The sequence below is a fragment of the Littorina saxatilis genome, linkage group LG1 (assembly GCF_037325665.1).
Source record: "Littorina saxatilis isolate snail1 linkage group LG1, US_GU_Lsax_2.0, whole genome shotgun sequence".
In the NCBI taxonomy this organism is placed as follows: domain Eukaryota; kingdom Metazoa; phylum Mollusca; class Gastropoda; order Littorinimorpha; family Littorinidae; genus Littorina; species Littorina saxatilis.
Window position 1 is genome coordinate 97,383,830 of NC_090245.1, and position 26,258 is coordinate 97,410,087.

The 26,258-nt window shown below is 44.7% G+C and overlaps 1 protein-coding gene across 4 annotated transcripts in view; it reads right to left on the reverse strand.

Annotated features, from left to right (window-relative positions):
• Window positions 1–241: 241 nt before the first annotated feature.
• The window catches only part of LOC138946890 (sodium channel protein 1 brain-like), a 206,328-nt gene continuing 180,311 nt past the window's right edge, over window positions 242–26,258 (reverse strand). The window contains exons 40-41 of one of the 4 annotated variants that reach the window (XM_070318301.1): window positions 4,838–4,931; window positions 987–1,120 (exon numbers count right to left, since the gene is read on the reverse strand). In XM_070318301.1, the coding sequence (XP_070174402.1) occupies window positions 4,839–4,931 (93 nt within the window). In that variant the 3' untranslated portion in view covers window positions 987–1,120; window position 4,838. Of the gene's footprint in view, window positions 1,121–4,837; window positions 4,932–26,258 lie in introns of those variants that run through there. The other 3 variants (XM_070318295.1, XR_011449462.1, XR_011449465.1) reach the window with 3 other exon arrangements.

Here is a 26,258-nt window from a genome sequence, read left to right on the forward strand (position 1 = left end):
AGATGGTCCTGAGAGGAAGCTAGGTCGGTAAAGCTGGCCTTGATATTGAAGGAATAAGGGACGCTACCGAAGAGTCACAGTCAGTACTGATTAGAATTTGAAGCAGTCACATTTTGCATTTCGTTCTGTATCATGACTATTCCGTTACGTCCCTTATTCCGTTAGTGTCTAGGCTAAGTTTGACTGGTCTTGGGTTCAACTAGGTTGCAGGCGGGGTGTGAGGTAATCACGTGTACAATACTAATGTTTGCTTAACATGTTTATTGACACAAACTTTCCAACAAATAATGATTTCTAAAGCATGCATACACAAGTTAGTCTCCAGTTTAAAAGAACAACACATCAACCTAAAGAAAGAAAAAAAAACGCGCACATATTCATCGGGCAATCCTCCACCCTAAACGGGAATGAAACACGTGCCTAAATTGCAGGAAATGCATGGAGAGTGTACACTCGTAGATGATGCATGGGAGCAGTTTCTGAACGACCTCTCCAGGGAACACTCACAGCAAAGCAGAGTGTGAAACACTTGTGCAGAACACTCATTTCTAATCTTAACTTTAGAGCAGAAGATCTGGGCCAAAAGTTAGTGAGGAAGTCGGTTGACTTGACCAAGTCTTGACCCCCTCATAGGATGGTGAACAGTACTGAAATGATTCATTGTTGGTGTCATGTCAGTAGTTTCTGTCCACAACACACACACACGGCTGACTAACTCTGAATGCTGGCCAAGAGCCCCAGGCCCGTGAAGTGGTGCTTCAAAGATGGTGAGCACATTTCTGGCCCTACTGTCACATCCCTACACACACCACTACAAGAGTCTCTGATCAAAAACACATCACAATCATGACGTGGTCACCCTTCACGATTTCCTGCATTAAATGACTGGCGGCGTCTCGTCCAAGTCTGCCTTGTTGCGCATTTCGGTGATGTTGATGGAGCGATCAGAACCCGCGTTCTTTTTCTGCTCTGCCAGTTGCATCAGACCCGTCATGTGCTTGGCATAGGCCAGCGTCACATTGTGTCCAAGCTCGTCCACCGTGGGCGTCGTGCGGGGCATGGACGAGGCGCCGGGAGTCTGCGTGTCCTTCACCGACAGCTTCATGATGGAGTAGATTGCCTGCAATAACACGCACCGCATCTATAGCGTTTGCAAAAGATGCACCAGCCTGCGATAACACGCACCACATCTTCATCGTTTTCAAAACACCAGCCTGCGATAACCAGGGATTGGCTTGGGCGTCGGTCATTTGCCATGGTAAATTTGGAAAAGACCGACACACATGGGTCTCAATCCGTCAACTGACCGATAGACATGCAGCAGAGTCAGTCAGCTCGTCTAATTTTTGTCTGCTGTCTTGTTCTTTCTTTTTGTTACCTTCCTTACTTAATTGAAATAAATATGGTTATTGTGTCCTCAGACCTTCTATTCCTCTTCATGCAAGACCATTGGAAAATAAATAAGAAAATGAAGAAATGAATTGAATTTTCCTCTCATTTGTACATTGTAAACAACTTTTAGAAGTTTATCCACGCTGCCGTAATGCACAATTGCGGCAGTCCCGTGGTGGAAGGAAAGGTTTTTTTCTTGACTGATTGGTTTGCAAAATGACTGAGTGATTCATGGCTGAGTCAGTCAATGGACCTCCAGTGGACAAAACCGAAGCCACTCCCTGGATAACACGCACCACATCTACATAGTTTTCAAAAGATACACCAGCCTGCAATAACACGCACCACATCTACATAGTTTTCAAAAGATACACCAGCCTGCAATAACACGCACCACATCTACATAGTTTTCAAAAGATACACCAGCCTGCAATAACACGCACCACATCTACATAGTTTTCAAAAGATACACCAGCCTGCAATAACACGCACCACATCTACATCGTTTGCAAAAGATACACCAGCCTGCAATAACACGCACCACATCTCATCGTTTGCAAAAGATACACCAGCCTGCAATAACACGCACCACATCTACATCGTTTGCAAAAGATACACCAGCCTGCAATAACACGCACCACATCTCATCGTTTGCAAAAGATACACCAGCCTGCAATAACACGCACCACATCTACATCGTTTGCAAAAGATACACCAGCCTGCAATAACACGCACCACATCTACATCGTTTGCAAAAGATACACCAGCCTGCAATAACACACACCACATCTCATCGTTTGCAAAAGATACACCAGCCTGCAATAACACGGACCACATCTACATCGTTTGCAAAAAATACACCAGCCTGCAATAACACGCACCACATCTCATCGTTTGCAAAAGATACACTAGCCTGCAATAACACGCACCACATCTCATCGTTTGCAAAAGATACACCAGCCTGCAATAACACGCACCACATCTACATCGTTTGCAAAAGATACACTAGCCTGCAATAACACGCACCACATCTACATCGTTTGCAAAAGATACACTAGCCTGCAATAACACGCACCACATCTACATCGTTTGCAAAAGATACACCAGCCGCCTGCAATAACACGCACCACATCTACATCGTTTGCAAAAGATACACCAGCCTGCAATAACACGCACCACATCTCATCGTTTGCAAAAGATACACCAGCCTGCAATAACACGGACCACATCTCCATCGTTTGCATAAAATACACCAGCCTGCAATAACTCGCAGCAATCTTTACAGTTTGCGAAAGATGCAACCACATATCCATAGCCTGCAAGAAAACGCACCACATTAACATAGTTTGTAAAAGACGCTCTCACATATATACGTAGCCTGCAATAACAAAAAAATGCCCCACATCAAAATCGTTTGTAAAAGATTTCTTTCTTTTCTTTATTTGGTGTTTAACGTCGTTTTCAACCACGAAGGGTTATATCGCGACGGGGAAAGGGGGAAGATGGGATAGAGCCACTTGTCAATTGTTTCTTGTTCACAAAAGCACTAATCAAAAATTTGCTCCAGGGGCTTGCAACGGCGTAGTACAATGTATTACCTTACTGGAAGAATGCAAGTTTCCAGTACAAAGGGCTTAACATTTCTTACATACTGCTTGACTAAAATCTTTACAAAAATTGACTATATTCTATACAAGAAACATTTAACAAGGGTAAAAGGAGAAACAGAATCCGTTAGTCGCCTCTTACGACATGCTGGGGAGCATCGGGTAAATTCTTCCCCCTAACCCGCGGGGGGATTGTAAAAGATGTACCTACATATACATAGCCTGCAATAAAATGCACCGCACTTACGTAGTTTGCAAAAAAAAATGCACCAGCCTGTAAAGACACGCACCACATCAACATAGTTTGCAAAAGATACACCCATATATACATAGCCTACAAGAAAATGCACCATATTTACGTTGCTTGCAAAAAATGCACCAGCCTGCAATAGCAAGTACCACATAAACATTATTTTGCAAAAGATGCACCCACATATACATATCCTGCAATAAAAATGCATTATATTAACGTAGTTTGCGTAAGATGCATCAGCCTGCAATAACACGCACCACATAAAAGATGCATCCTTAAATACACAACCTGCATCAACATGCACCACAACATGATACTTTGCAAAAGATGCACCGGTCTGCAATAACACGCACCACATCAACATATTTTGCAAAAGATGCACCAGTCTGCAATAACACGCACCACATCAACATATTTTGCAAAAGATGCACCAGTCTGCAATAACACGCACCACATCAACGTATTTTGCAAAAGATGCACCCACCTATACCTAGCTCGCAATAACTTGTACTTATATCCACACAGTGACACTGTATACAACAAATACACCAAGATGTGCATAGCGTGTAACAGATGCACCAAGATGTACATGGCGTGCAGCAAATGCACCAAGATTTACATAGCCTGCAGCAAATGCACCAAGATGTAGATCGCCTGCAGCACATGCACCAAGATGTGCATAGCGTGCAACAGATGCACCAAGATGTGCATAGCGTGCAACAGATGCACCAAGATGTACAAAGCATTCAACAGATGCACCACGATGTGTACATAGTGTGCAACAGATGCACCAAGATGTACAGAGTCTGCAGCAAATGCACCAAGATGTACATGGCCTGCAGCAAATGCACCAAGATGTAGATCGCCTGCAGCAAATGCACCAAGATGTACATAGCGTGCAACAGATGCACCAAGATGTGTACATAGTGTGCAACAGATGCACCAAGATGTACAGAGTCTGCAGCAAATGCACCAAGATGTACATGGCCTGCAGCAAATGCACCAAGATGATGTAGATCGCCTGCAGCAAATGCACCAAGATGTACATAGCGTGCACCAGATGCACCAAGATGTACAGAGTCTGCAGCAAATGCACCAAGATGTACATAGCGTGCAGCAAATGCACCAAGATGTACATAGCGTGCAGCAAATGCACCAAGATGTACATAGCGTGCAACAGATGCACCAAGATGTACAGAATCTGCAGCAAATGCACCAAGATGTACATAGCGTGCAACAGATGCACCAAGATGTACAGAATCTGCAGCAAATGCACCAAGATGTACATAGCGTGCAGCAAATGCACCAAGATGTACATAGCGTGCAGAAAATGCACCAATATGTACATAGCCTGCTTGGCCTACACTTAAACAGAGGCACCAAGCTGTGTATAACCTACACAGACGAACCAAGTTGAACAAGGCCGCAAACAATGCACCAAGATGAACAAAGGCCGCAAACGTTGCGCCAAATTAAACAATGGCAGCAAAAGATGCACCAAGCAGAAAACCACGCAGCGATGCACCAAGCACTGCATTCTGCAAACAATTAAAACCATGCTCTTTAGATCAAGAAACAGCAGTACCTTAAATGTCTACGCTGAGTGGAGGACTGCGATTGTGCGGCAAATACACGGAAGTCGGTAATAGAATAAGATGGACCATTCCGTACGAGGGTTCCTGCAATTAGATGGACCATACTATACAGTCTGCAGTTGATGCACGCGCTCGGAATAGCCTGCAAATGAAGGGAACAAGCTGCGACCAGCCGAGCGTGAAATAAGTTTGAGCAGGCTATACGCAATCGATATTCAATAAAATACATGCAGTCTGCATGACTGGATCCCAATAGGTGAATCATAGCGTGCATAAACGAAACATTAAATACAGTACGCTGCAATGATGAAGACACTCGGGTCTCAAGGACCGGTCTGCACTAGATCTAGTGGACTATGATAGATGATGACAAGCAATAGAACAAGAACAGATAATGCTTTATTGGACAACCCTTCGTCATGTCCCATTACAGTGGACCCCCCCCCCCCCCCCCCAATAGAAGACTCCCTCCCTTTTAAGGCCCTGTTTTCTGAAGCTTTTTGTTCTTAACCTTTGTAAATGTACCCCTTTTTATAAGACTCCCTCGTGTTTCAGACCTGATTTTCTCAGATTGTTCCGGTCTTAAAAGGAGGGTTCTACTGTATGATTCAAAAATATTAGCTGTTCAACCCTCATAAAATAATGTGCAAGAGAATTTCCCCAAACTTGATCTTCATGCGACCTGACATAACACTTCATTTAGTTATTCAATCCTAAGAATATCCCAGAAACAAACTTGCCCCACACCCACACCCCTTCCCACCACCATCACTAAACCTCCCCTTCCCACCACCACCACTAAACCTCCCCTTCCCACCACCATCACTAAACCTCCCCTTCCCACCACCATCACTAAACCTCCCCTTCCCACCACCATCACTAAACCTCCCCTTCCCACCACCATCACTAAACCTCCCCTTCCCACCACCATCACTAAACCTCCCCTTCCCACCACCATCACTAAACCTCCCCTTCCCACCACCATCACTAAACCTCCCCTTCCCACCACCATCACTAAACCTCATACTCAACACCATCCAAATTTTGAGAGAGAGAAATAGAGAATACTACATGGCTTGCTGTGTCGTACCAGATTTACACGAGTTTAAAAAAAAATATATTAAACTGCAAGCGAAAGCGAGCTGTTCACTATTTGAAAAAGCAACGAGTGTAAATCTGGTACAAAACAGCAAGCCATGTAGGGGAAGGGCTCCTAATATGGACCGGCTCCTAATATGGACCACCTCCTGTTCTGACAAACCAACGGCGCTAGAGCGCTCAAAACAGTTTTATTCGCTGTATTCACCCTCTCTGGATAACTTGCACATGTCAAAACAGTTGCAGAAACACAAATCTCAAAACCGTTAGGCTTTTCCTCTTTTTTTCACTTTTGGCAGCGTTCACTCTAAATGTGCCGCCTAAAACGGACTCGTTTCTGTCCACAGCCAAAGCTTTTATCACACAAAAAATCCTATATATGACAGCTAAGACCGCATTTGTTACATTTTAGCAGTGTTGACCCCGAGTTTCTACTGCAAACAAAAAATAATAGCAAAATCTCAAAGTATGTGCGAGTCCCCTAATATGGACCACCTTCAACAAATCGAAGAAAATAAAAGCTAAAGGCTATTTTCATTAATTCATTGAGAAGCTTGCTGGAAATAACCTATAACTAGCCCCCGAGATTTAAAAAAAATATAACAAAAAGTCTTCTTTTCGTGTGTAGCCAAGTGCTGTGCCCCGTCTCTTTGTGTGTATTATCTCCTGCCCGACCCAGTTGCCTCCCCTGTCTATAGCTATTCCCTGTGTGTGTGTGTGCTAGTCACATTGGGTTTACATTTAAATAATGCCCTTTGTGCTAAGAAATCCCTAACTTGAAATGATGAGATGCAGCAGCGTAACCTCTAACCATCAGTGCCTAAGGAGTGACTAAATAATACCTGGTTGTCTTTGTGCATTGTACTTTATTGTGTGTTTACTATCGTAGGGTAGGCCCCGACCGGATGCATTTCTAATCTCTTATCTCAGATTTAGGTGGTCGTTATGTAATGTGTCGCCAGGCTGTCTGGGTATCGTTGGACGGCGGTTTGTCAAGTGGGTGTCATTTCTTTTGACAGGGTACAATCATTGAAGATGCCAGGTCGCTTCTCTTACCCATCCCCCCCCCCTCTTCTTTGTAACTGGTTGTAATCTAATGAGTTTTATCCGGTGTGCACGGCAAACAGGCCCCTTCTTCCCCCTTCAGCTAGTGTAACTACTTGTAATATTTCCGGTGCTTGACACCCGACCGACACGGCTTCATGCCTCGGTAACGATCCCTTCCATTGGGCAGGAATCTTAAGACGACACCCCCCGTTGTCTGACACCGGGTATCTTTCCTATTGGCTATTGGGAATCGGGTTGACCAGCCTTTAAAAGGGAGAGCATTAGGCTATATCAGCAGACGCGTTTAGTGAGACCGATCATCGATGTGAGCTGTGTGCTGCTCATATGTTGTTGTCGTGAAAGTGTCGGACCTCTGCCCAAATGTATCGCGACTTGTGAATTCGTGCCCTTGTGTTTCGCGACTATCGTCAGCAGCAGTTTTGTGTTTAGGTTCCAAGTGTGCTCACTGAGGAGAATCTGTAAGTAACTAAATGCTTTATTCATTCCTTATGCTGTATTCATTCCTTATGCTGTATTCTTTCCTTATGCTCTATTCTTATGTTTCATTTGATGCTATGATGTTTGCATATATGTACATTTTGACGCTGATTTGGTCCCGGGCGATGTCCGACCGGTCTCGCGTCAGAGTTGATGACGCCATTTTGATCTAGCGGAGAGATGTGTATTCTAGATCAGTTTCTAATTACTTTCATGATTTGGCGCTGAAATTGAGCGTTAATAACTTCTAATATTTGATGACCAGTTATTCTAAAGTTGTTTTAGAGTCTTGTAAATTAAAGACTCGTAAGAATCAAGTAAGGCAGACTCGTTCTCATACGTTTCGTTTTCGCTGAGAAAAGCCTGTCTCGCAATATTTTATGTCGAGAAGACCCATGTGTATCGTTGCGATCTTTTTCCCATTTCCATCACATATTATTTCTGGAGATCAGTAGAGTCTGAGTAGTAGTCGGTTAAAAGCCAAAGTTAAGCCCCCAGTGCCATTGGCCCGTAAAGCTACCTATTTACGATTTAGGCGCAGAAACCCCTACAATTGATGAACGGGAATTATGGTTGACACATATATTTTGGGTAGTGAACTCGATAAAAAGCTTGTCCCACTATGTTTAAGTCGAGTAGACCTATGTTAGATCTCCTTTTTACAAGGACAGTTTTATAACGATGAAGTCCGGTAAGGTAAGTCGAACCTTTTCTCAGATTTCAGTTTTCGATGAGAAGGGATTTGAATACTTTGCTGGACGGAGTTCCGCTTCGTAGCCAGTTTGTTGAGGAACAAAGAAGTTCTCAGCAGTTTTCGCTTCGCTGAGGATCGCTCTTTGTTTCCAGTACTGTAACTGTAACTTTGTAGGCGAAGTGTACAATATGACATGCTTTATGACGTTTAGTGATGCGTTACTTTTCATGTGTTTGATCATGTTGCTGCATTTCAAGCCGTATGTCGTTGACGGTTAATTGGCTGATGTAAGATTGTAGTGTCCGCCATTTTGACCGGCGTCCCCCGTGTAATGATGTCAGAGCGCCCCCATTCCCCTAGGTCCGCCCCTGATACACATTACATGGCTTACCTTCCCTGTCTTTTGTCTGGCTTTGTGTGAGCCAGTCATGTTATGTATTCTGTCCTGTGTCACTCTACTGGTTCTACTCTGTTTGTCACATGCATTTTCATACTCTGATATTTTGCTAGTCTTCATTTGTATTACCCTTTTACCTGTACATAATCTTATGAGTTTTGATTATCATTCCTTTGAATTCAGGCATGAGAATGATAGAGCTCTTCTGAGTTAAGATCTCAGACAATAGGAAGATATTGTCTACAGGATGCACAATTTCAACTATTTATTCCCATGTTGCACTTTAAAGGCGCTTGCCTACAGAAGAACTTTGCGACTGATAAAAACCTAACATTTTGTGCAGTTGCATAGGTGCATAGCTGACTTTTAATCTAAAGCGATATGATTTAATCGCGTTTCCCTGTAAAGTAATAGACTGTTGTCTAACGCTTCATTTTGAAGCATGAGAGCTTGCGCTTACCCCATGCCTGAGTTATCTTTCTTATTCTTGTCGTTATTATTCAACTCGATGATTTGTCTTCATGGCGATGAACACGCTTAATAATAACAATTATTTTGCAGTTGCAGTTCATGCAGTTGGTTAATTTATGTAAAGCATTTTCCTATGCAAGGCTTAGGCCTAAGGGAAGATGTTGGTTACTTCCCTTGACATTAGCTGTTGTGGAGTTGTTTAACTCACTGTGGATTCTCTTTTAGAGAATGCTGTGTCTGCAGGATTTTGGCTGTATTGTTACTTGTCTATATTTGTCATGATTATTTTGACAAATGATACATTCATTGATTTATGCTTTGTATTATGTCATGTGTAACTTAGAAGGCATGTTGTTTATAATTGCATTTTCTTTTCTTTTTTAGTGCCTTCTTCTTTACACTGCTTTCTGGTTGCTACCAGAATAAGAATAATCCTTTTTTTTCACTGCTTTCTGGTTACAACCAGAATAATTACTTTTTAAATATTTCTGGTTCACACCAGAAATTATAGTTGCTACAGAATAATCACCTTTTAATTACACTAAATACATATTTTGTTTCTGATTCTGGTACTGGTAGATATCAGAATTCATAATTGGTATTTCTGGTTAGATGTAAGCATTGCTATTTCTTGTATTAGAGTTCTGTTTATTGTTTCTATTTTATAACTTATAGCATTGTTTCTAGTTGCAACCAAATTTAGCTAAACTGTTGTGGAATATTTATGATTTAGATAAGCTAACTGAGTGGTTATTTTTAGTTACATTTTTGCTTCAATAAAAGTTAAGTTAAGATAAGTTAAAGCAACCTCTGTCTTCGGTGTCTTATTTTGTATGCTCCTCTGCCTGTGCTATATATCCTTGTCCTTCCACCCGACATTCCCACATCTGGCGCTTGCGGAGCAGGATTAGAGGAGCATAGGCACCAGTAACTTTAAAATCTTAATAATACCAGAAAGCAGTGTAAGGTAGACACCAAGATGGCTGACCAGGCTGCCCGCGACGCTGCGCGACAACGCTGGCAGGCTGTGCGCCCACCCAAGCTCCCCCTCTTCACCGGCGACAGCGAGGGCTGTGACCTGGAGGATTTTGCCAGGGAAGCGCGACGCATCATCCACCACTACGCCTTGGAGAACCTGGGAGGAGAGTCCGCCGAGTGGATGATCCAGTCCCTCGAAGGCGCCGCGCGGAGGGAGGTCACCGGTCGTCCACCTGCTGACACCGCGACGGCGGATCTGGTGCTCGCTGCCCTGCAGGAGAGCTTTGGGGACCACCGGACCAAGTCGTCGATGCTGTCCACCTTCCACAGTCGGCGGCAGGGCAACAATGAGGGGGTCCTCAATTTTGCCCAGACCCTCCATGCCCTGCAGGCGCGGCTCAACACCTTTGCAGCCGACACGGTGACAGACGGGGCACTCCGCGACAGATTCGTGGATGGGCTGCAGCCTCCAGCACTCAGGCGGGACATCCGTCGGTTCATCCGGGAGAGGGAGGATGCAGGCTTCGCCGCCGTCCGCGCAGAGGCTCTGCGGTGGATGAGGGAGGACGCCGACTGCGACGTCCGCTCGGAGCAGGTGACTGCTACACCAGCCCGGAGCTCAGAGGTCGACGAGCTCCGTCACCAAGTAGCTGAGCTGGTGAAGCAGACGGCCGCACTCCGGACGGAGCTGAACCAACGCCCCGCCTATCCTGAGCCCTCCCAGCACCACCCTTCCCACTTCTCCCTCAACCACCCCTCCCACCAACAGTCCGCGCCCCGACCCCGCTGCTGGCTGTGCAACAAGCAAGGCCATCTTCAGGCCCGCTGCCCGCTGAAACGGCAGATCCTGAACGCACAGTCCCACCTCGACTCCCATGTCCCCTCCCACCAGCAGCGACAGGGAAACTAATTGCCCCCGTTGTCCACAACCAGACAACGGGGGGCGAGGGTTTCCTGCAGGGACTTACTGGGAAGTGTCCCACGACAGAAGTAAGCCTGCAGGGAAAGACTGTTGCTGCACTTATCGACACTGGGAGCGAGGTGTCGACCATCACTGAGGAGTGGCTGACAGCTAATCTTCGCAACACGTCCATTTGCAGCTGTGACTTCCTCACCCTCAGAGCTGCGAATGGACTGGAGATTCCATACGCCGGCGTGGCCTTGGTGGAGGTCACCATCTTTGGCGACAGCTTCAAGGACGTCCCATTCCTAGTGGTGAAGAATTCCCCTGACCCTGGCACCAGAAGCAAGAAGAGGGAAGTGCCTGCGCTCATTGGGATGAACATTCTCCAGCGATTGACACCTGCCGTGGCTGCTTCATCCTTGCCGGCTAGTCTGCAGGTAGCTGTCCAGGAAGCCAGGCTCCAACAACGGCACACAGGAGGTCTGGCTAAGGTTGCTGGACCAACATTGATCCCAGCAGGCTCGGTAGCTACGGTGCGGATCACTGGACCACAGCAGTCAAGCCTACTGATTGCGTCCCCACTGTCTACGCCCCTCCCTGGTGGTTTGCTGCTGGTCCCCACTCTTGTCAGTCAGGGCTCTGCCAGGTTTGTGAGGGTAGCCAACCTCTCAGCAGTGGACTGCACCCTTAGACAAAGGACAGCTGTAGCGGTTTTGGAGAGGATTGAGACAGTGGAGAGCGATGAGGGATTCAAGTTTGACGTGTCATCGCAGAACATCACTGTTAGCACGCAGGAGACCACGACTTCCCCTTCACCGCCCCCAGTCCCCACTCCCAACTTTGACGGCACCAGGAGACAGAGGGAGAAACTTCAGGAACTGCTGAACAAGTTTGCGCACGGGTTTGTGCAGAGCGAGACTGACCTGGGATACGCTGACAGGGTGACCCATCGCATCCCCACCACTGACGATGCCCCTGTCGCCCAGCCATACCGCAGCATCCCACCTTGCCACCTACAGGAGGTGAAAGATCACCTTAAGGGCTTGTTGGCTCAGAACGTGATCCAAGAGAGCTACAGCCCTTATGCAGCTCCTGTAGTGCTGGTGAGGAAGAAGGATAGCAGTCTCCGGCTCTGTGTGGACTACAGACGTCTCAACGCAAAGACAGTTCCTGATGCTTATCCGCTTCCCCGCATCCAGGAATCACTCGACTCGCTGGTCGGTGCCCAGTACTTCTCCACTCTGGATCTGGCGAGTGGGTACCACCAGATTGCCATGGAACCCAGAGATCAGCACAAGACGGCCTTCTGCACTCCGTTCGGCCTCTTTGAGTACACTAGGATGCCCATGGGTCTTATCTCCGCTCCAGCCACCTTCCAGAGACTGATGCAGGCAACCATGTCTGACTTTCAGTTCCAGTTTCTGCTGGTGTACCTGGACGACCTACTAGTGTACTCGAAGACATTCGACGAGCACCTGCAGCACCTTGAGCGCCTCCTCCAGCGTATCACCGAGACGGGCCTTAAGCTGAAGCCAGAGAAGTGCCAGTTCCTGCGAAGAGAGGTAGTCTACTTGGGGCACACCATTTCAGCGGACGGTATTAGCTGCGAAGCCGGGAAGATTGAGGCTGTTCAGAACTGGCCACTGCCCAAGACCACCACAGACCTGCGCAGCTTCCTTGGTTTTGCCAGCTACTACCGACGCTTCATCAGTGGATTCTCCAAGCTGGCCGGACCACTTCACGACCTCGTGACAGAAGGCAGCAAAGGAAGCAAGAAGAAGAAGGCAGCCATCCACCACCTGTGGACAGAACGACACCAGACAGCCTTTGAGTCCCTGAAGTCGGCCCTGACAACAGCTCCCGTCTTGGGCTACGCCGACTATGAGAAGCCGTTCATCCTGGAAACTGATGCCAGTCATGATGGACTCAGTGCTATCCTCTCCCAAGTCCAAGATGGGAAGCAACGCGTCATTGCCTACGCCAGCAGGAGACTCAAGCCCACTGAGAAGAACTGCGCCAACTACAGCAGCTTCAAGCTGGAGCTGCTTGCTCTCAAGTGGGCCGCATGCGACAAGTTCCGCCACTACCTTCTTGGCGCTGAGTTTGAGGTCATAACTGACAACAACCCCCTCACCTACCTGAAGACAGCGAAACTTGGGGCGCTGGAGCAACGCTGGGCCTCTCAACTGGCCCAGTTCAACTTCACATTGCACTACCGCCCCGGGAAGATTAACCCTGCTGATGCCCTGTCCCGCCTACCCCCTGATTCCCTCCCTGACCAGTCCTCTACCCCTGTCCCCCCAGAGTTGGCCACAGAGCAAGAGATGTGGTGCGAGAGGGCTGCTCTCGATCCAGTGCCAGAGGTGCATGGACAGCCACCACTGCCCCTTGATGTCAGCTTCAAGGCAGCAGAGCCAACCACGGACACCCTTCCCCATCACTCCCCCGAGGACCTCAGGCGATTGCAGGACGAGGACGCCACCATCGGCCCAGTCCTCAGGTCTTGGCCTGAGAAACCCCATGATGTCAGAGACCCCCCGCTGCGGACGCTCCTTCAGCAGCGCAACAAGCTGTTTATGGAGAAAGGGGTCCTCTACCGTCGAGTGGCAGACTCCAAAGGCGGCCACTTCGAGCAGCTGGTGCTGCCAAGCTCCCTGCGACCAGACGTTCTGGTTGCCCTGCATGACAACATGGGCCACCAAGGCTACGATCGGACCATGGAACTCCTCAGACAGCGCGTCTACTGGCCTGGGATGTTCAGCGACGTCAAGGGCTACGTCACAAACTGCCAACGCTGCGTCCTAGGCCGGAAGCCCTTTCTCCACACCACGTCTGGCCACCTCCTCGCCAGTCGCCCCCTTGAAGTGGTGGCGATGGACTTCACCAAGCTGGAGACTGCCACAGACGGCAGGGAGAACGTCCTAGTGATCACGGACGTGTTCACCAAGTTCTCCCTGGCGGTTCCAACACGCAACCAAGAGGCAGGAACCGTTGCTAAGGTGCTGGTCCAGGAGTGGTTTCAGCGATATGGTGTTCCGGAGAGGCTCCACAGCGACCAAGGCAGAGACTTTGAGGGCAAGGTAGTCCAGGCCCTCTGTGAGATGTATGGCATCGAGAAGTCCAGGACAACACCATACCACCCGCGAGGAAACGGACAGTGTGAGCGCTTCAACAGAACTCTTCACGACCTTCTGCGCACACTGTCTGTTGAAAAGAAGGGACGATGGCCAATACACCTGCCTGAGCTGCTCCAGGCCTACAACTCGACGCCGCACGCCTCCACTGGTTTCTCCCCCCACTTCCTGCTCTTTGGACAGGAGCCCCGTCTGCCCATCGACCATCTCCTTGGCCGTGCTGGAGAAGCAACTGCTGGAGCCACTGACTGGGTTCGGCAGCACCGCTTGCGACTCCAAGAAGCCCATGCACGCGCCAAACAGCACTTGAAGAAGTCAGCAGAAGAGAGGCGCCAGCAGACAGACAAGAAAGCAGCAGATCACCCCCTCCATGTAGGTGACTACACCTACATCAAGAACCGGACCCTGGGCAGGAGCAAGATCCAGGACCAGTGGCGGTCTGAGCTGTATGTGGTAACAGCTCGACCCTACCCAGGTTCCCAGGTGTATGTCGTACGTCCTGTCGCTGGGGGTGGTGAGAAGACCCTCAGCCGAGACGACATCATGCCTGCTGCTGTCCCCATCGCACCCCCTACGACACCCCTTTCCCCACCTGCCCCTGTCCCAGCTACCCCAACATTCCCTGACAGAGGCACTGTCTTCCTGGCACGCCCAGTCTTTCCCCCACCCCTCCAGCCTCCTCCGGTGCAGCCAGCAGCCCCTGCACCAGTTCCTCAGCCCCAGGCACCTCCAGTCCCAGCTCCAGCGCTTCGTGTTCCAGAGGTAGCACGTGTCCCAGACCAGCCTCTGGCTAGAGACCCGGAACCTCTGGTCCCGCCTCCAGCTGCGGTGCTTGCACCTCGCCGCTCACAGCGTATACGGCAGAGATTGTCCTCGTTCTAGGCAATCATGGGATTCACTTGATTTCATTTATTTTGAACAGTCGGACTTGTATAAGTGTGCCGCTGTCATAACCCCGCCATGCGTCTATTGTGAACAGTCAGGAAAACAATGTGCTGCTGTCATGTGGGCCATGTGCCATTCGTGAGACAGAGACTCGCCATATTAATTTTGAACAGTCGGACTTGTATAAGTGTGCCGCTGTCATAACCCCGCCATGAGCCTATTGTGAACAGTCAGGAAAACAATGTGCTGCTGTCATGTGGGCCATGTGCCATTCGTGAGACAGAGACTCGCCATATTAATTTTGAACAGTCGGACTTGTATAAGTGTGCCGCTGTCATAACCCCGCCATGAGCCTATTGTGAACAGTCAGGAAAACAATGTGCTGCTGTCATGTGGGCCATGTGCCATTCGTGAGACAGAGACTCGCCATATTAATTTTGAACAGTCGGACTTGTGTAGATATTAAGTGTGCCGCTGTCATAACCCCGCCATGAGCCTATTAATGTGAACAGTCAGAAAAACAATGTGCTGCTGTCATGTGGGCCATGTGCCATTCGTGAGACAGAGACTCGCCACCTAGATTAGCCTTAACATCTGTGAGACAGACTCACAACGACATTTTCTCTCATTTACTGTGAGACAAGGACTCGCTAATTCCTGGATCATCAGTGAGATAAAAGACTCACACACATTGATGCTGATTCACTTCAACCTATCACTTTGTTTAGTTTGTGAAATTCATATTTTGCATTGTCTTAAAATGTTTTATGGTTTTGCATTTTACTTTTGCTTCGGTTCCCTCTTTGAGCACTTAGTATTAACATCTGTGTTTGTTTGTATGTATCAGGTTGTTGTTGTCACCCCAGGGTGCTTGTGGGTTCAGGCCGTTATGTTCTCCGGCGTTGTTAAGGATATTTCAGGATTAGCAGTGGTCAGCGGCATCCATGATCCTGACGACAAGCTTTATGGTGTTTCAGGTTCTCTTGGCTTAATAGCGGGTTCCTGACTGCCTTTTCTGCAATGCATCTTGTTGTCTTGTGTCATATCCCTGAGTTGGGCGTGCCTTCACTAATATGTTGGCAAGGGAGGTTGTGTTTTCTGTATTATTGTTGTTTGAGTTGTTAGATGTCACCTTGGATGATCTGTTTAAGTCAGCTCCAGGTTGTATCTTAGGCTCCTGTTGTACTTGCTCCCTGCGAGGGCGCAGGTTGGTATAGAGCTGGGGGGGATGTAGCCAAGTGCTGTGCCCCGTCTCTTTGTGTGTATTATCTCCTGCCCGACCCAGTTGCCTCCCCTGTCTATAGCTATTCCCTGTGTGTGTGTGTGCTAGTCACATTGGGTTTACATTTAAATAATGCCCTTTGTGCTAAGAAATCCCTAACTTGAAATGATGAGATGCAGCAGCGTAACCTCTAACCATCAGTGCCTAAGGAGTGACTAAATAATACCTGGTTGTCTTTGTGCATTGTACTTTATTGTGTGTTTACTATCGTAGGGTAGGCCCCGACCGGATGCATTTCTAATCCCTTATCTCAGATTTAGGTGGTCGTTATGTAATGTGTCGCCAGGCTGTCTGGGTATCGTTGGACGGCGGTTTGTCAAGTGGGTGTCATTTCTTTTGACAGGGTACAATCATTGAAGATGTCAGGTAGCCTGAAGGTTCTTGTCTCTTACCCCCCCCCCCCCCCCTCTTCTTTGTAACTGGTTGTAATCTAATGAGTTTTATCCGGTGTGCACGGCAAACAGGCCCCTTCTTCCCCCTTCAGCTAGTGTAACTACTTGTAATATTTCCGGTGCTTGACACCCGACCGACACGGCTTCATGCCTCGGTAACGATCCCTTCCATTGGGCAGGAATCTTAAGACGACACCCCCCGTTGTCTGACACCGGGTATCTTTCCTATTGGCTATTGGGAATCGGGTTGACCAGCCTTTAAAAGGGAGAGCATTAGGCTATATCAGCAGACGCGTTTAGTGAGACCGATCATCGATGTGAGCTGTGTGCTGCTCATATGTTGTTGTCGTGAAAGTGTCGGACCTCTGCCCAAATGTATCGCGACTTGTGAATTCGTGCCCTTGTGTTTCGCGACTATCGTCAGCAGCAGTTTTGTGTTTAGGTTCCAAGTGTGCTCACTGAGGAGAATCTGTAAGTAACTAAATGCTTTATTCATTCCTTATGCTGTATTCATTCCTTATGCTGTATTCTTTCCTTATGCTCTATTCTTATGTTTCATTTGATGCTATGATGTTTGCATATATGTACATTTTGACGCTGATTTGGTCCCGGGCGATGTCCGACCGGTCTCGCGTCAGAGTTGATGACGCCATTTTGATCTAGCGGAGAGATGTGTATTCTAGATCAGTTTCTAATTACTTTCATGATTTGGCGCTGAAATTGAGCGTTAATAACTTCTAATATTTGATGACCAGTTATTCTAAAGTTGTTTTAGAGTCTTGTAAATTAAAGACTCGTAAGAATCAAGTAAGGCAGACTCGTTCTCATACGTTTCGTTTTCGCTGAGAAAAGCCTGTCTCGCAATATTTTATGTCGAGAAGACCCATGTGTATCGTTGCGATCTTTTTCCCATTTCCATCACATATTATTTCTGGAGATCAGTAGAGTCTGAGTAGTAGTCGGTTAAAAGCCAAAGTTAAGCCCCCAGTGCCATTGGCCCGTAAAGCTACCTATTTACGATTTAGGCGCAGAAACCCCTACAATTGATGAACGGGAATTATGGTTGACACATATATTTTGGGTAGTGAACTCGATAAAAAGCTTGTCCCACTATGTTTAAGTCGAGTAGACCTATGTTAGATCTCCTTTTTACAAGGACAGTTTTATAACGATGAAGTCCGGTAAGGTAAGTCGAACCTTTTCTCAGATTTCAGTTTTCGATGAGAAGGGATTTGAATACTTTGCTGGACGGAGTTCCGCTTCGTAGCCAGTTTGTTGAGGAACAAAGAAGTTCTCAGCAGTTTTCGCTTCGCTGAGGATCGCTCTTTGTTTCCAGTACTGTAACTGTAACTTTGTAGGCGAAGTGTACAACAATATGACATGCTTTATGACGTTTAGTGATGCGTTACTTTTCATGTGTTTGATCATGTTGCTGCATTTCAAGCCGTATGTCGTTGACGGTTAATTGGCTGATGTAAGATTGTAGTGTCCGCCATTTTGACCGGCGTCCCCCGTGTAATGATGTCAGAGCGCCCCCATTCCCCTAGGTCCGCCCCTGATACACATTACATGGCTTACCTTCCCTGTCTTTTGTCTGGCTTTGTGTGAGCCAGTCATGTTATGTATTCTGTCCTGTGTCACTCTACTGGTTCTACTCTGTTTGTCACATGCATTTTCATACTCTGATATTTTGCTAGTCTTCATTTGTATTACCCTTTTACCTGTACATAATCTTATGAGTTTTGATTATCATTCCTTTGATGAATTCAGGCATGAGAATGATAGAGATCTTCTGAGTTAAGATCTCAGACAATAGGAAGATATTGTCTACAGGCTGCACAATTTTGACTATTAATTCTCATGTTGCACTTTAAAGGCGCTTGCCTGCAGAAGAACTTAGCGACTGATAACACCTAACATTTTGTGCAGTTGCATAGGTGCATAGCTGACTTTTAATCTAAAGCGATATGATTTAATCGCGTTTCCCTGTAAAGTAATAGACTGTTGTCTAACGCTTCATTTTGAAGCATGAGAGCTTGCGCTTACCTCATGCCTGAGTTATCTTTCTTATTCTTGTCGTTATTATTCAACTCGATGAAGAAGTGTCTTCATGGCGATGAACACGCTTAATAATAAGAATTATTTTGCAGTTGCGGTTCATGCAGTTGGTTAATTTATGTAGAGCATTTTCCTATGCAAGGCTTAGGCCTAAGGGAAGATGTTGGTTACTTCCCTTGACATTAGCTGTTGTGGAGTTGTTTAACTCACTGTGGATTCTCTTTCAGAGAATGCTGTGTCTGCAAGATTTTGGCTGTATTGTTACTTGTCTATATTTGTCATGATTATTTTGGCAAATGATGCATTCATTGGTTTATGCTTTGTATTATGTCATGTGTAACTTAGAAGGCATGTTGTTTATAATTGTATTTTCTTTTCTTTTTAGTGCCTTCTTCTTTACACTGCTTTCTGGTTGCTACCAGAATAAGAATAATCCTTTTTTTTCACTGCTTTCTGGTTACAACCAGAATAATTACTTTTTAAATATTTCTGGTTCACACCAGAAATTATAGTTGCTACAGAATAATCACCTTTTAATTACACTAAATACATATTTTGTTTCTGATTCTGGTACTGGTAGATATCAGAATTCATAATTGGTATTTCTGGTTAGATGTAAGCATTGCTATTTCTTGTATTAGAGTTCTGTTTATTGTTTCTATTTTATAACTTATAGCATTGTTTCTAGTTGCAACCAAATTTAGCTAAACTGTTGTGGAATATTTATGATTTAGATAAGCTAACTGAGTGGTTATTTTTAGTTACATTTTTGCTTCAATAAAAGTTAAGTTAAGATAAGTTAAAGCAACCTCTGTCTTCGGTGTCTTATTTTGTATGCTCCTCTGCCTGTGCTATATATCCTTGTCCTTCCACCCGACATTCCCACACGTGGAAGTTGATAATTTCAATTGTCAGTAAGTACTGGTGTCACATAACTGATGTGAACTAGTTGATTGGCTAATGGCGATGCGCTAAAACTGTTAGCGCACTCTTGGAGTGCGCTAACTTTTCCACAGAGCGTATTCTTCTGCCCTTTGCCCAAGCGAGACTGTGCTCTCATCCTCAGAATTAATTAATGACATGTAGCTTATATTCTCCACAATACCAAATGACCATAAATTCCCTGTTTCTCTATTAAAGCAGAAGTGGTTTTTTTCTGACAGATTGCATGTGCCTGTGCCACAGATCTAAAAATAGAAGCCGCTGTGTTTCATCTAATTTTCGCCGACTTGCATAGATTCTTCTCATATGCCGTGTTAGTGGCATGTAGCTTATCATCCACATTACCAAATGATGAGTTAGTATACAATTCCCAGCGGCTAACAGAAAACACAAGTGTTATTCCGATAACGTACCAGCTAGACCAGTTTGGAAGACTGACTCGATCGACTCGGTCATACGTAGCAGACTGCACTGAAATACGACTACATCAGTTCAGTAAATGAATGGTTTCCGAATTATTATTTCAAGGCAAGAACAATCGTAATCCAAAAAGTGTAGGGTTCAGAACGTTCTTACCATATAAGACTTATTACCAGCCTGCCTCATGCGTGCAGACTCAGTGCAGACTGCAGTGGTTCTGTTGCCCTAGCCTAGCAGACGACAAAAATCCGGCTCAGCAAATTAACATGTTGGGCAAATGTGAACGAAAAAACGATGGGGATATAATACGTGTAGGGTTCAGAGCATTCTTACCGTTCATATTCAGTATCAGACTCCCCGATGAGTGAAGATACAACACGAGAAATATGCCACATTTATTTTGAAAATGTGCTAACCGTCGAGTCCTTCGAGTCAATTCAAGGGGAGTCACTCCGCACAGTCAATCCGTCGAAGCTCGACTGGAGGTTTCGAATCGCAAATAACGAAGAGCACAGTCCTTTCTCCGAGTTCAAATGAGGTCTCTCTGAAAGATCATCACTGTTCAGCTTAACGCTACACTGGAATTTACCAACAGAAATTAAAATGCGTGTGATGAAACCACGACACACTTGAAACACCCCACACAAAAGTAGATCTTACTGTACACGACCTGACCACACAGTTATGCCTATTCAAATGCGCGTAGCAAAATGTGCGTTTGGTATCTTCTTTTTTCTATGGCGGTACTGACAATATCGTTATTGAAACAATCCCAGTGCACTAAGGGATTTATAGAGCAAATTGAGAAAATTCATTATTGAACGAAGCGCTATAAATCCCTTAGTGCACTGGGATGTCTCAATAACTGAAATTATTTTCACTCTGTTATTGATATGCTTCTTTAGTTTTCTGGTGTGCTTCAAATAATGGTCTCATCAACCCGAAACAGATAAATCTAAAGCATATTTGAATTAGTCTGACTTGTACACTAAGTTGTATCATGTTATTTTGAATTGTAATTCAATCAAGTGTGCGTTTTAATGAAACAGATCCTGTGATTGGTCAGAATGCCCCAACTCATTAAAAATTACCGGTCATTGTCGATAACCACTCGCTAAAAAAGCCATTAACAACCTGCTGGCGAGGCGCATTGATACAGCCTCAACTAGTCTCGGTTAGCTTTGAGGGTCATTTTACAAGTAGGAAAATATGAAGGCCAACGAAATACCGAGACCATAAGGTATGCGAAGTGATGACGTCGAATACGTGACGTAAGTTGATGCACGAATTCTTCCGGACTACGTCAGTCAATTCCAAAGATCGTTTTTGTGATGAAAAGAATTTGTTTTAGAGTTTGCTGTCCAGAAACCCGTCAAAAAAGAAGGAAAAATGTGTGTGAAAGAAAACAAAACAGGATCAGAGTGATACGATAGGAATACAGAGACATAGGCCTATTTCTTGGGACTTGACCCTTGCAGGTAGGTGGACTGAAAGTAGTGTGTGAACAGAACAGAACCAATTCTGTCTGTTTACAACCGCATGAAAGCAGGAAAGAGATCGTCGTCAGATTGAATTACAATAACATTAACATGCTTCCATTTGAAACTTCTCGGTCTTCATCGTGGATTGACGCACTCCCAAAGTCTAATTGAAGCCCTCCGTCGCTTCGCTCCGTCGGGCTTCAATTAGCTTTTGTCGGGCGTATGAAGACCTCGAAGTTTCAAATGGAAGTATGTTAATGTGTAAGTATAGGGGGCTTTTTACAGTGATTCGTGAAGGCCGCTTCACTGGTCCATATTAGGCGCCCAGGCTCCTAATATGGACCATTTGTGATTTTTTCTGCATTTAATTTTTGCTGAATGTCTATCAAAGCTATTTCACTTTAATTAGGCCTAACGGTTAACCAAAGAGAGAAGGACTACCAAACACAAAATGAAACTTCTTCGTAAGAAAACAAGCTAGTTATCAGCATGAAACAAAAAGTGGTCCATATTAGGAGCCCTTCCCCTATTATTCTGTTTATTCTACATACTGTACTTACGTGTATTTTACTGAAAGCGAGGGTTGCTCAATAATATAAGTGAAAATTGCTTATAAGAGTAATTATTCAGTGGCCTTGGAGTACTAAAATTCCAATGGATAGAAGAATTATTACGTCTCCAAGGCAGCTAAATTGAAGACGCTTGTTTTGGAACCTCGATCTCTTCTAAAGCCTCTGCAATCTATCACGTCAAAGTAAAGAAACGTCACTCTGAAAGTGTGGCGTAACGTGTTAGTTCTAAAAATTCATCGAGGGTATTTTGCGAGCACAATTTTTATTTCTATGACGTTTGTCTCGGTGACTTTGGCATCATAAGCAGTGGAAAAACAGGTCCCTGCCAGACTTGCTCGACATGACCTCATTTACATGATATACACACGTGTGATTTGAACGATTATTATCTCACGAGTGTCTCTCTCACGTATGTAGGATAAACGAAAATAACACAAACTAAACCATAATTTGTTTTTTTATTCAGTTGCATCCACATTGACAGGAGGGATGCAAACATAAATTTAGATTGTCTCATCCTTGTGATGGAGTTGGAAACCATGGATTCATCAGAGAAAATAATATAGCTGATTCGGCCAGTGACCAGTGCATCAAGTCTTCGGATAGTTTTCGAAAACTGGAAAGTCTGTTTTGTCAGGGGTTGTGGTTGTGTTTCAACCACGAGCAGAGATGAGAGAATTGTGTGTTTACTGCCGATGAACTAATTCAAAGCCTGTTGTTGAACGTCACGAAACATATGACCCATGGTTTTGACATGTTCTGCTGAAGACGCAACCGAGTCCACATTTGAAGGTGAGCGAATTTTCAAATAGATAATCCCCAACACATGTATCCCCAACCCTTCAGCAGCCTATTTGAAAGAGAGAGAGAGAGAGAGAGAGAGAGAGAGAGAGAGAGAGAGAGAGAGAGAGAGAGAGAGAGAGAGAGAGAGAGAGAGAGAGAGAGAGAGTATTAGGTAGCGTGGGTATGGCAGCTCACTCATTCAAGTAATCTCAAACTCAGTCTGTGCACCTAGTTCAGTTGTAATACTGAAATTGCATTTAGATCTAACGACCAAAAGCAAATGTAATGTTAAAGGATTTTATGTTTTCTCTCTCAGATTGATGTGATTTTTGGAAGCGAAGGGGAGGGGTAAATCAGTTTCAAATTTTAATTTGAAGATTCATAGCTGAATATGGAAGCAGCAATTCCCGAGTAATACCAAATACAGATTATATTTCATAAGGTTTACACATCAGTTGTCCAGTCACACAATTTTGGCTCTCAGGTGTAGATCTACATTATGAATCAGAAGTTATTTGACACATAATTATTAGGGGTACTGGCACTTTTCCAGGTGGAGTATTCTACATTGATGACTGATAATGCTGGAACAGCAAATTGCAGAAGAACTTTACCAGAAGCCTCATATCCAGTGGAGCTACAGACGTGACAAAGAGACATACCTTTACACAGAGAATGCTTGGGGAACTTCATGCAGGCCGAACACGGAAAACCCGAGGCGGCATGCATGAGCAGTACTAATCTCTCGAGGAATAACAACAGAAGGTCAACTCTTCATCTCTGAGTAAGTTCAGACACCTATTCTTCAATGGTTTAATTAGGACATGTTATCAGAAAATACAAGATCATCTGTGTATGTGTGTGTGTGTTTTCTAGTGATACATTTTTATTGTAAATTTTTAGTTAGAGCTTTGACTATTTACACACTTCTAGGAATTGACTTTTAGACATGATTAATTACATGTCTAATTACCATTTTGAGTTATGCACATGTTTGCATTATGCAAAACAGCTTGTCTTCAGCTAGGTTGTTCTTCTTCTTGGTTGTGGCGGTGTTTGTTTGCTTGTTTCCTCTGTTTTTAGTTTTGTTTCTTTTTTTATTTGAGAAACTCTGTGTGATAAGAGAGGGAGTGTAACTACAAAAGCAAAACAAATAAGTAGATGGAGAGGTGAAAGAAAAAAGCTGCAGTGTTTTGGCTTTATAAGACTATACGCACTAATGATATTCTGAACTGTTTGTTTCAGTAACAGTCTGATGGACAAGAACTATACAGTGGAAAGGAAGCGGATTTCCCTTAGTGGCCAACTTCTTCAAGATTTATCACAATAATTTTTCAATCAGAGGGCCTCCAACATGTCAAAATGTACCGGACAGCAGGCTGACTAGCCAGTGGTCACAACAGTGCTTCAAATCAGAAGAAAAAAAGTATGGACCAGTGAGAAAAAAAAACCTCAGGCCTCGGAGCAACACTACAGTTGACGATGTTTGGAAACAAATCTACTGAGGGTTTTATTGACCGCCGACCCTTATGAACCTTAATTATGTCAAGGGATAATAATGTTCAGGCAAGTGATGAAAAGCCTCACAGTCCCGATACACATTTTCTGCAAATAAATATGACGCACTGTTCTTTTCAAAACCTGCACATCCAAGCTCATGAGTACTACCATCATGTGTTGAATTTTTCAATTAACAGTCAAACTATCATGCTGGCAGTGAATGTGGGCTCCCTCGTGCATATTTCCGACACCAACACTTTGACAAAATATGCACTTTATGATTATTGTTCACTATTATACGATCAACATGTGTGTTTTTTTTATAGTTTTTTTTTATCTCGCCTCACCATCCAGAAATAAAACTACTCCATAAACACTCAAACACAATCTTTTTCGGAAAATGTCTATTGAAAGACAAAAGAAGAGTGTATACTTGCATGTTTCTTGAATACAAGAATGAATGCTTGCATGTTGCTGTTAAATGTGTTCGTTCAACTTTAGCAGTAGGATTCCAAAAAGTATGTGTGTGTGTCGAAAGAAGTGTAATAATTCTGAATGCAGAATATCAGTTAAGTGTGTCTTTCTCTATATTGTTGTTACTAAATTGTATGGTAGTACATATGGAGGTGTTTACTGAAAGATTTAATTTGAAATAAATATATATGAAGGATCATGATATAATTACTCATGTGTGACTTCTTCAATGGTTTGAAGTATGCACATGCAGGTATGAGATGTGGAATGATCCTGAGTATATGGCTTCTGAAAATAAAAATATAAATAAGAATATGTCTTGTGATGAATACTAGAACCTGTAAACAATAAGTTACTTTTATGAACAAAATGTGTGCATAAAATCTGCAGCAGGAGGGTATTATCTGCTTAATTTTCAATGAATTCGATTTGCATTTTGATCAACTTATAATTGCACAGATGGGTCAAGCTCGGTTGCCCTACTCTGTACTGTACACAGATGTCACTGCACTTGGTGCTCTTTGTGTCCTAGCTAACTGGGAACCTAAGCCTGCAAATTAGATTACAGCCTGAACTTAGCAGACTGCAGAGTCCACTTCTTGAAAAGATACATCTTAACTTCACTCTCAACATAAACCACAAAGTACAATTGGGTTAAATATGTTTTGCTGTGGCATTATGTTCATTGATGAACAAGAAGAGCAAACGCTCGATCGAGTCACTTTCGCAGTTCTGAATATTATATGAGGCATCAGATGGACAGGAAGAAATTGCTATTCACAACACAATGCATACCTGAAGCATACCTGTGACCTTGAAAAAGGTCAAAGGTCACCAAAGCAGACGTCAAAGTGTAGAGGTCACTGGGAGTCACGTTCACATAAAATTTGAGCCCGGTCACTTTTATAGTTTCCGAGAAAAGCCCAACGTTAAGTTGTGTGTTGCCGAACAGAAAAGGCTAGTTATCTCCCTTGTTTTTCTGATAACGTTCGTAAAAGGCTACAGATGTAAATACTTTGATGTAAAGAATAATCCTACAAAGTTTCAATCACATCCGATGAATTTTGTCAAAGATATAAAATGTCTAATTTTTCCTTTGACGCTGACCTGTGACCTTGAAAAAGGTCAAAGGTCAACGAAACCATCGTTAAAGTGTAGAGGTCATTGGAGGTCACGACTAAACAAAATATGAGCCCGATCGCTTTGATAGTTTCCGAGAAAAGTCCAACGTTAAGGTGGTGTCTACGGACGGCCGGCCGGCCGGCCGGACAGACTAACACTGACCGATTACATAGTCACTTTTTCTCAAGTGACTCAAAAATAGCAAGAAAGAACACACTGTAAGCATGCAAGAACCCTAATGAGTAAAATTCTTTATCCTTCTCTGCATGATCTGACCTG